Below are 11,610 nucleotides of genomic sequence, written 5' to 3' on the forward strand. Positions count from 1 at the left end.
GAGTTCATATCCGATCTAGGTGTCATACCTAATGCATCGGGTCCAATGAAAATCTTTTGTGACAATACTGGTGCAATTGCCTTGGCAAAGGAATCCAGATTTCACAAAAGGACCAAACACATCAAGAGACGCTTCAACTCCATCCGGGATCTAGTCCAGGTGGGAGACATAGAGATTTGCTAGATACATACGGATCTGAATGTTGCAGACCCGTTGACTAAGCCTCTTCCACGAGCAAAACATGATCAGCACCAAGGCTCCATGGGTGTTAGAATCATTACAGTGTAATCTAGATTATTGACTCTAGTGCAAGTGGGAGACTGAAGGAAATATGCCCTAGAGGCAATAATAAAGTTATTATTTATTTCCTTATAATCATGATAAATGTTTATTATTCATGCTAGAATTGTATTAACCGGAAACATAATACATGTGTGAATACATAGACAAACAAAGTGTCACTAGTATGCCTCTACTTGACTAGCTCGTTAATCAATGATGGTTATGTTTCCTGACCATGAACAATGAGTTGTTATTTGATTAACGAGGTCACATCATTAGTTGAATGATCTGATTGACATGACCCATTCCATTATCTTAGCACCCGATCGTTTAGTATGTTGCTATTGCTTTCTTCATGACTTATACATGTTCCTATGACTATGAGATTATGCAACTCCCGTTTGCCAGAGGAACACTTTGGGTGCTACCAAACGTCACAACGTAACTGGGTGATTATAAAGGAGCATTACAGGTGTCTCCAAAGGTAGATGTTGGGTTGGCATATTTCGAGATTAGGATTTGTCACTCCGATTGTCGGAGAGGTATCTGTGGGCCCTCTCGGTAATACACATCACATAAGCCTTGCAAGCATTACAACTAATATGGTAGTTGTGAGATGATGTATTACGGAATGAGTAAAGAGACTTGCCGGTAATGAGATTGAACTAGGTATTGGATACCGACGATCGAATCTCGGGCAAGTAACATACCGATGACAAAGGGAACAACGTATGTTGTTATGCGGTCTGACCGATAAAGATCTTCGTAGAATATGTAGGAGCCAATATGGGCATCCAGGTCCCGCTATTGGTTATTTACCGGAGACGTGTCTCGGTCATGTCTACATTGTTCTCGAACCCGTAGGGTCCGCACGCTTAAGGTTACGATGACAGTTATATTATGAGTTTATGCATTTTGATGTACCGAAGGTTGTTCGGAGTCCCGGATGTGATCACGGACATGACGAGGAGTCTCGAAATGGTCGAGACGTAACGATTGATATATTGGAAGCCTATGTTTGGATATCAGAAGTGTTCCGGGTGAAATCGAGATTTTACCGGGTTACCGGGAGGTTACCGGAACCCCCCGGGAGCCATATGGGCCTTCATGGGCCTTAGTGGAAAGGAGAAAGGGGCAGCCCAAGGTGGCTGCGCACCTCCCCCCTCCCCTAGTCCTATTAGGACTAGGAGAGGTGGCCGGCCCCCCTCTCCCTCTTTTCCCCCTTGGGAATCCTAGTTGGAATAGGATTGGGGGGGGGTCCTACTCCCGGAAGGAGTAGGACTCCTCCTGCGCCCTCCTCCTGGCCGGCGCCCCCCTCCCCCTTGGCTCCTTTATATACTGAGGCAGAGGCACCCCAGAAACACACAAGTTGATCCACGTGATCTATTCCTTAGCCGTGTGCGGTGCCCCCTGCCACCATATTCCTCGATAATACTGTAGCGGAGTTTAGGCGAAGCCCTGCTGCTATAGTTCATCAAGATCGTCACCACGCCGTCGTGCTGATGGAACTCTTCCCCGACACTTTGCTGGATCGGAGTCCGGGGATCGTCATCGAGCTGAACGTGTGCTCGAACTCGGAGGTGCCGTAGTTTCGGTGCTTGATCGGTTGGATCGTGAAGACGTATGACTACTTCCTCTACGTCGTGTCAGCGCTTTCGCAGTCGGTCTGCGTTGGGTACGTAGACAACACTCTCCCCTCTCGTTGCTATGCATCACATGATCTTGCGTGTGCGTAGGAAATTTTTTGAAATTACTACGAAACCCAACACCCGAACCCCCGCCGGCCTCCCCGCCCCGACTCCGCGCCTCCCCGCCCCAACTCCGGCCGGCCCTCTCAAAGGTGAAAATTTTATGTATTTTTAGTGTTTTTTAGTAATTTTGTATCTAGTTAGATAGGTATTTAGATAGATATTTAGATAGTTAGATACCTAGTTAGATAGATAGTTATATAGATAGTTAGATAGGTAGATAGTTAGATAGGTAGATAGTTAGATAGTTAGTATGTAGTAAAAAAATTTGGTTAGATGAGATGCTATATGTTGCATATCTTGCAAAAAAAATTGGTTCGATGGATTAATCAATGATTATGACGAATAGGTGATAATGATGATGATGAATATGTGATGACGATGATGAATATATTGTTAATGTTTTTAGTTTTTTTGCCTACATGATGCAAAAATAAATTGACCGTCGTCCGATGGAATTTGCAGGCTTTATGGTGTTGCATTTCATTAAAGTGACCGTCGTCCGACGCGTTGTTCCCTGAGCATCCCTCTGTTGTTCGACTCCTTCCCCTACAGCCGAAGGTGAGCTACAAGTCCATCTCCTCCATTTTTTGATGTCACTAGATTTCATTCTCAAGTCAACTGGCGTAACCTAGGCGTCTCCCGTCCGAAAGGGTTGCATCGATAAATATGCATTCAATTGCATATTTATCACCGCAGCTCTTTCGGATTGTCCAGCGTTTTCCACGGACAGCCCGAGGATGTGTAGATTGGGTATGTTCTCCATGTTCTACCCCATTCCGAGACAGGATTTCGGCGGCGCCTCCCCATTGTTCTTCGGAGCACATTCTCTCGGCTATTTGCCGAGACGTGTATCTGGAGAACAGCGGGGAGGTGCTGCCGAAATTTTGTCTCGGAACGGGGTAGAATGGAGAACGTACTCAATCTACACATCCTCGGGTGGGATTAGGACCCATCTTTACCTATTAGAGATGTAGGTGGATTAAACGCGGTAGAAACTGAAAATTTGATGCCATTAATTTAAGTGAATCCTTAATTATGTTGTGTGGGTTGCAAAAAAGCAGAGGATGGCAGATAATCAGTGGATGTACAGTGGTTTTATCCGTCGGAATCGAGTAACATCAGAGTGGATCGCGAAAACCGATGTGTATTTGAAGGAGATATTCCGTCGTCCAATGAGAATTATCCCACCATGCCCCTGTGCGAGATGTGCCAGACGTCACCGTAGAAATCAGACAGACATGAGTGAGCACCTTCGCACGCACGGATATATGCCAAACTTTGACATGCCGCCGATAAACATAGCCGAGCAGGACCGTGGTAGAGAGGAGGTGATGCGACAACGCATCGATGGATATGAGGACGACGGGGTCAGGGACATGCTAGATGATGTCATTGTTGCAGAAACGGCAAATGCGACACCTTCAGAGAATGAACCGGAGGAGCCGGAGGCAACCGCAAAGGCCTTCTTGGAGGTCTTGGCCTCGTCGAACAAACCTCTTTATGCGGGTGCGAAAATATCTCAGCTGGATGCCATCTCGCAACTGATTGCAGTGAAGGCTGAGTACGGCTGTAGCCAGAAATGCTTCGAAGCATTTCTGGGAGTATGGGCTAACAGCCTCCCTGAGGGTCATGAACTGCCGAAAAGCATGTACGATACAAAGAAAATCATGAAGGCACTCTCTATGGATTATGAGAAAATAGATGTTTGCCCGAAGAATTGCCTTTTGTTTAGGCACGAGTATGCGGATGACAAGTACTGTAGGAAGTGCAGTTCGTCTCGGTACATTGAGGTGGTCGGTGAGGATGGTGAGAAAAAGCAGCTAACCATCCCCGTTAAGGTTCTTCGGTATCTTGATTTTATAAAAAGACTACAGCGCCATTTCGTCCAATCCATACAGCTGCTGGCCTGTGTTTGTAATTCCGCTCAATCTTCCTCCCGGTGCCCTAATGCAACGGAAGACCATGTTCTTGTCGCTCATCATTCCGGGGCCTGACTACCCGGGGAAGCAATTGGGTGTGTTTATGTAGCCGCTTGTGGATGCTTTGCACCATTCTTGGTACTTTCCGAGGTTGACATACGACCGGGATCTGCAGAGATATTTCTTGATGAAAGTTTGGTTGCACTATTGCATGCATGACTTTCCCGGCTATGCTCTATTCTGCGGATGGTGTACAAGTGGTAAGATGCCATGCCCAGTGTGCATGCAGGCTCTGCGAATGGGTATCCATGGGTTTTGACCCTGCCGTCATGACATGTAAAAAGTATGATGTGAATGGGTATCACTTCCATACAGAGGAGCACCAAAACAGCCGCCCCGATCCCAAAACTATAAATACTGGAGTGTACACCCCCGGTCAAAATTCAGTAGACTACTACGGAAGGGTACAAAATATATACGAGATTAAATTCCACCAGGGGCGTGAGACCCTAAGTCTGCCTGTGTTCAAATGCCGATGGTTCGATCCGCGGGAGGGGGTAAAACATACGCCTTCCTTTGGTTTGGTCGAAGTTAAACCATCAACCGTCTATGCCGGAGCCGATCTCTTCATTGCGGCTACCCAAGCTACACAAGTATATTTTCTGCCTTACCCATGCCAGAAAGTGTATCTAAAGGGTTGGGAAGTTGTGTTCAAGGTGTCGCCACATGGTAAGCTACCAGACCCGAATGAAGACGATTACTACAACATTAACCCCATGACATACGAGGGAGTGTTCTATCAAGAGCAACCTGATGATGATGATGATGTGGTTAGAAACGATGACGCTAGACCATTGGGTGATGATGATGTGGACCCAAACTTCCACGATGCACGGAATGATGGTGAGACCATCGTCAATGAAAATGACATACTTATGCTAGAAAAGTTAAACGAAGACGCTGACGACGAGGAAGAGCCTCCACCTCCGTCGGACAACGAAGATGATATGATTGATAGTGATGATGAGACGGACCGAGAAAGAGGTTACAACAGTGATGATTCATATGGGTTCTAGCAGATGTACGTTTCAAGTATTTTTTTCTATAGTTTAGGAATATGCCTTTTTATGCATTTTTATTAATGTGTTTATTATCATGCCTTTTCCTTCATTTCATTAATTTACTAATTGCTTTTTCTCTTTTCAATGCAGGTTCGTGGAACATGGGCAAGGGGAAGGCCGACGGCGTGAGTTTCCTACGCAAGGTCGCCGGCCTGCCTAGTCGGAGTGGTCGAGCACGTAATCCCCCCCCCTCGGCTACTTGACGATGACTCCTCACAGGGAGGTCGAGGGAGAGGTGCCCCTAGAGGAGGAGGGGGCGGGGGGAGAGCCTCTAGAGGACGAGGTGCTGGGGGAGAGCCACTACAGGGGGTCGCGGCCAGAAAGAGCGCACCCTCACCGACTTAGGGGTGTTGTCTTCGAGGCCCTCCTCTAGTGAGGCAGGCGAGGAGGAGGAGGTGGTGGAGGAGGAGGAGGAGGAGGAGGTTGGGGAAGAGGTTGGGGAGGGGGAGGCAGGCGAGGAGGAGGGTGGTGGCGGGGATGATGGGGTGACGGGAAGGGGGTTGACACGAAGGGGTGGCTGCGTGGCAACGCAAAGCTACCAAAACAGGTTCCTGCTATTGAGGAGCAGAAGTGGCTCATTGAGCCCACGGGAAAAGAGTAAGTGGTTCATTATGTTGCTTGTCACATGCTTATTCCGGTTGTTATTTATTTTTCTTGTGACATGCTAATAGTTCATTCTTTTGCAGCAACTGGATATATTCTAAAGGGGTCCGTATTCCCAAAGGCCTCATCACCGTCTTGCTGAAGTTATATTGGCCGGGGTTGTACTGTCCTGATCCAGTCAGGCAGCCGGACCGTCGGGTTTTGGCCATGAGCTGGGACCACTGGGAAGCGGCCCGTCACGCGGACCATGAGACCCATGCCAAGGCCGTGATCACTACTTTCTGGGTGAGTTCTCTTCAGAAGCACAAGTCCATTCTAGTTTCATGAATGATTTAACTCATGGCTTCTCCCATTCTTGTTTCATGCATGATTGTAGAAATTCTATCGAGTTCTTCCGGAGCACAGGGCTAGAGCGGACCAGATTGTGCTGCGTCAATGCAAGAAGAAGGCCCGCCAGATGCGGTACAAGGTGCGCTATGTGGCCATCTCCACATACTACCACGACTATCTTGGTGTGAAGATGACCAAGGAAGAAGCGCGGAGGATGGGCATTACCTTGGAGAGGCCCGAGTTCTTGGCGGTAAGTATAAAAGATTTTTATGCTTTCATATATTATGCTTTCATTACCTTGTGGTACATTATGCTTTATGCTTTATGCTTCCAAAACACCAATTTGGACACTCCTACATGCCATTATGCTTTTATTATGTAGGTGTGTCCAAATTGGTGTTATGGAAAAGACGAGTCCTGGGCGGCACTGGTGGATCTTTGGTGTGATGAGGCTGGAGCCTGGGCGGTAATGAGAACCAAAAATAAGGCTAACCGAGGGACGGAGGGAGTACATGCTCAGGGAAACCGAAACCACTATCTCCACAAGGCAGTTAATGTATGACTAACCCCATTAAACATTCTTCTTCTTCTATTTACCATCACTTTCTTATGTATGACTAACCTCTGTTTGGTGGTGCAGGAGGAGAAACTGAAGCGGCCACTCTCACACATGCAGGCGTGGGAGATCGCCCATACGCGGAAGGACCCCAAGCCTGGCGAGCCCAAGTACTACGGCAAGAAGACCGCAGAGAGGAAGAAGGCCTACTCCGAAGCGTATCTGGAGTTACATCCTGACACACCTGACCCCATTGCGACGCCTCTGGACGACATGGCGGTGGTGAGGATGGGGCCCAAGGAGAACGGTCGGGAGGCGGTTCTCGATGCTGTGATCACTCCTAGTATCTCCTACACACAGCTTCGTCGGATCGACCCGAGCCTGAGCCAGCGCACGAGCCAGCCAGTGACTAGTACACAGTACCTCTTTCAGGAGCAACAATCTGTAAGTATTTTCCCTCTTATCTTCATTTCTCACTTCATTTTCCGCATTTAGTAGTTTTATGAGTTCCATCATGTCATACCGTAGGCCTACATGGAGTACACACGCCAGGAGACCATGGCGTGGCATCAGAGGCTTTATGAACACCAAGTGCAGAGGGATAGCCAGATGCAGCAGGCTTTTCAGGATATGGCGGCCGGCAGGTGTCCTCAGTTCCCTCCAGCACAATGCCCTCCAGCACAACCAGTGCTGATGAGCTTTGAGGAGTTTGTGGCACAGACCGCTGGCCCCTCGCCGGTTAGTTCATCCCCAATCTATTCACCCAAAGCATGTCATGCCTTTCAACACAGTCATATATCCTGTGCATATGTCTTTTCAACATCCAGGGAACAGGTGGATCTACCGTTGGCGGTGGTCTTCGCAGCACTCCGGAGACACGGAGCCCGACCACTCCGATCCACGGAGGCGGAGGCGGAGGAGGAGGCGGTCTTGGCGGTAGCGCTGCCGCTAGCAGTGACGACCTGGGCTTCGGCGGTCTTGGCGGTGACGACCTCCGTGGTGCTCGACGTCCTGGCGCTTAAGCCTTTGGGTCACATTGTGGCGGTCTTGGTGGTGATGATACTTATATGCTTGTGATGTTTCTTATTGTTGTTTGTGAGATTCTTATGCTTGGTGGTGATGATACTTATATGTTTATGCTTTGCGATGCTTCTTATGATGTGTGATGATGAATTTGTTCTGTGATGCTGCTGGGCCAGCTGTTATGTGATGCATATATTTGTTGTGTGATGTATATATTCAAATGAATTGAGCTGAAACAAAACAGAAAAAAGAAAAAAAACAGACAGAAACTATGCCGACGGCTAGGCCGTCGGCATAGAGCTGCCGTGAGCTCCCAGTGGCTGCCACGTGGCAGGTCTATGCCGACGGCTTAGCCATCGGCATAGTTTCAAACTAAGCCGACGGCTAAGCCGTCGGCATAGGCCTGCTCCAGGAGCTCCCAGTGGCTGCCACGTGGCAGGTCTATGCCGACGGTCTAGCCGTCGGCATAGTTTCAACCTAAGCCGACAGCTATGCCGACGGCTAGACCGTCGGCACAGACCTGCCACGTGGCGAGCAAGCATTGGTCAGCACTTGACGGCGGCCGCCGTTACGCGATAACGTTGCCGACGGCCGGGGCCGTCGGCATAGATGTACGGACACCGTCGGGATAGGGCCTATGCCGACGGCCTTTCTATGCCGACGGCATTCCTGGCTACGCCGACGGATATGTTGCCGACGGCCCTATGCCGACGGGTGCCGTCGGCATAGGCCTGTCCCGACGGCCTTTCAGGGCTATGCCGATGGCCCTGGCCGTCGGCATAGGGTGCGATTCTGGTAGTGAATGCAGGACGATGTGTCAATTTGGTTTGTAAGAATATCTGGTAGCTTTTCAGTATCGCACCCAGCAAGTCCAAATTCTCCTTGTGTAGCGACAGCCAAATATATACGTTGCCAAAAATAAGTAAAAAAATGCAGTACATTTTTCCTATTCTGAGAAACTTTTGCACAATATTATTTTTGACTTAGCTTTGACTTACTATCCGATCCCGATCGAAAGAAAACTCCTCCCTGGTCGCTTCCGCCCGAGCGACTCCGGAGGCGCCCATCTCGATTCCGCCGATCCTTCTCCCCCCTCTCGTTGATCCTGGCCGATGCCGGCGCCGATGCCGGCGGCGGTCGCGGCGCCCTTCTCGTCAAATGATGGAGGGCAGGGGAGTGCATCGCGTCGGCGTACCACGAGCGGTGGTGGGGCGATGGCGGCGGTGCAAGGCGACGCGGTCTTGTGGGCCGTGGCCTGGAGCCGGAGTGGCGGGGTGGAGGCGGGCGGCAGGCCGCTCCTGCAGCGAGAATCTCCGGCGGCGCAGGTGCAGATCCCATCTCGGGCAGTTTTCATCCTTTCGAGGAGGACCGATCTGGACTGGCTGGTCTTGCTCTGGCTGGAGTACTGCGGGCGTGCGGAGGCGTTGCGACCGTTTTCTCCTCTGCTGCTTTGACCGGTGGCGTGGGGGCCTGCTGGTTTTGCTCATATAAGAGCATCTCCAGCCGTTGGCCCCCCAGGGGGCGCCTAAAATCGCCCCCTGGGGGTGAGCCGGCGCAAAAAATCGGCCTGGGGCCGAGTTGGTCCCCAGCCGCGCCGGCCCCAGGGCCGTCCCCAGCCGCGTTAAAAAAATTAAAAAATATAGTAAAGTTCAAAGTTCGGCGAAGTTCGGCATATATTACATTTAAAAAGCGTGTTTTTATTACATAATATATATAATTAAAAAAAGAACTGGCTAAAAGCGGAGTAGTCGCCGCCGTCGTCGTCGTCCGGCTTCTCCTCCTTGACGCGGCCGTCCCTGGTGGACCCCTGACCGGCGTCGCCTATGCGGGCTGGTGGCGGCGATGCGGCGTCGTCGTCGCTGTCCTCGATGACGACGATTCCTCCTTCGTCGCGGCCCTGGCGGCGCTGCGCGAATCGCTGCAGGGCGGCGCACTGGCGCTCCCTCGCCATCTTCAGGGAGTCTGCGCGCGCCCATTATAGGGCCGCGTCGTCGTCGAGCTCGACGTCGCCGCCGTGCTCCGTCTTCACCTCGGGGAGGCCTGGCTCCGTCTTCACCGGCGCCAGGCCCGACTCCGTCTTGGGCTTGAAGGAGCCGACGAGGGAGCGCGCCGGCCGCCCTCATTGATGATGATGCCGGCGCTGCGAGTGCGCCAGCCGAGCAGCATCTCCGCCGCGGGCTCGGCCTTGACGCCGAGCAGCGCCGGACGAGTGTGAGGAAGAGCGGGAGGAGGAGGAAGAAGAGGAGGCGCCGAACCTCTTGGGCAACCATTGCCCGTCGCGTCGGCGATGAGCCGTGGCCATGGCGGCCGCCCTCGCCGGGGGGTATGCCAACGGCGGGTCGTTGCCACCCTCGAGGTACGTCAGAACGCCCTCGAGGGTGCGGCCGGGGACACCCCACCACAGGTGGCATCCCTCGCTGTTCTTCGGTCCGCCCACCACCGGCGCGCCGTTGATGGACGCCATCCTCTGCTGCTGCCGGCGCTGGAAGTACGCCGTCCACGCCGCTATGTTGTCGGCGGCGTACTCGGGGAGGGCGAGCTGGGCGTCGGTGAGGGAGGCGCGCACGACGTCGACCTCGTCGGCGAAGTAGCCCGGTTTCGCCACGGCGTCGGGCAACGGGGGAATGGGCACTCCCCCGTTGCTGAGTCTCCACCCCGTTGGCCCGGCGCGCATGTCCGGCGGCGCCGGGATGTTCGCCTAGAACAGGAGCCAAAACTCCTGTTCGCGGAGCGAGCGGCGGCCGAAGCCGTTGGCCGCGGCCTCATCTCTGGGGAATCGCTCGGCCATCGGGAGAGGGAGGGAGGAGAGGGAGGGCTCGGCGGCGGCGCTCGGGAGAGGTAGACGGCGGGCTAGGGCTGGTATGGCTGGTGTGGCCAGAGGCGAGGGAGGCCACCGGCTTATATAGCGGCGCCGCCCCGTGTGTACGCATGCGAGGGAGGTGAGGCGTCGGCGCGCCGCCCCGTGACGCGCCGCCAGTGAGGAATCAATGGTAAGGCTGACCGGCGGCAGCCTTGCCATTGATTCCCCGCGGGAAACCGAGGCGTTCGGGGACGAAGACGCGCGGTGTCGCTAACGCTGTGGGCCCGTGGCTCTTTCGCACCAAAACCGCTCGCCCCGGCGCCCCCGAGCGCCCTCCAGCGCGCCGGGTTCGGCCTGGGTCCGCCGGCGCTAAATTCGGCCCAGGCTGGCGAAAATCGGGCTCCTGGGGGCGCGACTGGGCCGATTTTCTGCGCCGGCACGAAAAAAATGCCTGGGGAGGCCTTTCTGGGGGCGTGGCTGGAGATGCTCTAAGGAGGTGACCCTAGTGCTCTTCTTGCTTCACGGCAGCGTACTGCATGACCGGTCCTCCTCGATCTCGTCATCGACAATGTTCCAGAACTGCGGCCAGAGATCATGCCCAGGATATTTGGATCGGATAGATTTCGGTCGTGCACGTCCATTTCAGCCTACGAGGTTCCATGAGGGCGTGGCACGAAGCTCTGTTGTTTGTTGCCACCATGGGACATGTTGGCTTCTCGATTTCTATGGTGTTGACAGCTGCGGAGAAGGTCATAGTGACTGAGGTCGGAGGATTAGTTAGCTGGACGGCGCCTTCGTGGCGATGGAGTCAGTCAGGTGTTTGATAAGTCTCATGAGCAGCAATGTCAAGTGGGGGTGGCAGCACCGGAGGAATTCATTTTTGGTGGTGCTCTTCGGGCACCGAGCCAGGACTTTCAGGGTGAAAACCTAAGGTCTGGCCTCGCTGGTTGTGCCTGGCAATTGCTTTGTTGAAGTAATTGTTTTGAGAGCTCGGGCTTCTCCAGGGTTAAAATTTAAGATCTTGGATCGGGTTCCTTCTTTGAGGCGTTGTTTTTAGAGACTTTTTATGTTTTCCGGGTGTTGTACTTGGTGGTGGTTTGTGTGCGGCTGCTGAGAGAAGTCGATCACTGTGACGAGACCTTTATTTTTTCATTTCTTCATTTCTTTTTCTTTGGCTGTGTGCATCGTGAATGTCTTTGCAACATTTTATAGATGCAGAGACTCG

The 11,610-nt window shown here is 52.4% G+C and overlaps 1 protein-coding gene across 1 annotated transcript; it reads left to right on the plus strand.

Annotated features, from left to right (window-relative positions):
• Window positions 1–6,673: 6,673 nt before the first annotated feature.
• Window positions 6,674–7,896, plus strand: LOC125549336. Its single transcript, XM_048712771.1, has 3 exons — window positions 6,674–7,006; window positions 7,091–7,300; window positions 7,390–7,896. Exons 1-3 carry the CDS (start codon window positions 6,677–6,679, stop codon window positions 7,582–7,584), a joined length of 735 nt encoding a protein of 244 aa, XP_048568728.1. The 5' UTR covers window positions 6,674–6,676; the 3' UTR covers window positions 7,585–7,896.
• Window positions 7,897–11,610: the final 3,714 nt, after the last annotated feature.

Source organism: Triticum urartu, chromosome 3 (genome assembly GCF_003073215.2).
Source record: "Triticum urartu cultivar G1812 chromosome 3, Tu2.1, whole genome shotgun sequence".
Lineage (NCBI taxonomy): Eukaryota > Viridiplantae > Streptophyta > Magnoliopsida > Poales > Poaceae > Triticum > Triticum urartu.

Bases quoted from the DNA above. Each gene is read 5' to 3' on its own strand.
- LOC125549336 (XM_048712771.1), top strand. From the start codon at position 6,677: ATGCAGGCGTGGGAGATCGCCCATACGCGGAAGGACCCCAAGCCTGGC. The intron at 7,007-7,090 runs GTAAGTATTTTC...GTCATACCGTAG, and splicing joins TCTTTCAGGAGCAACAATCT to GCCTACATGGAGTACACACG. The intron at 7,301-7,389 runs GTTAGTTCATCC...TTCAACATCCAG, and splicing joins AGACCGCTGGCCCCTCGCCG to GGAACAGGTGGATCTACCGT.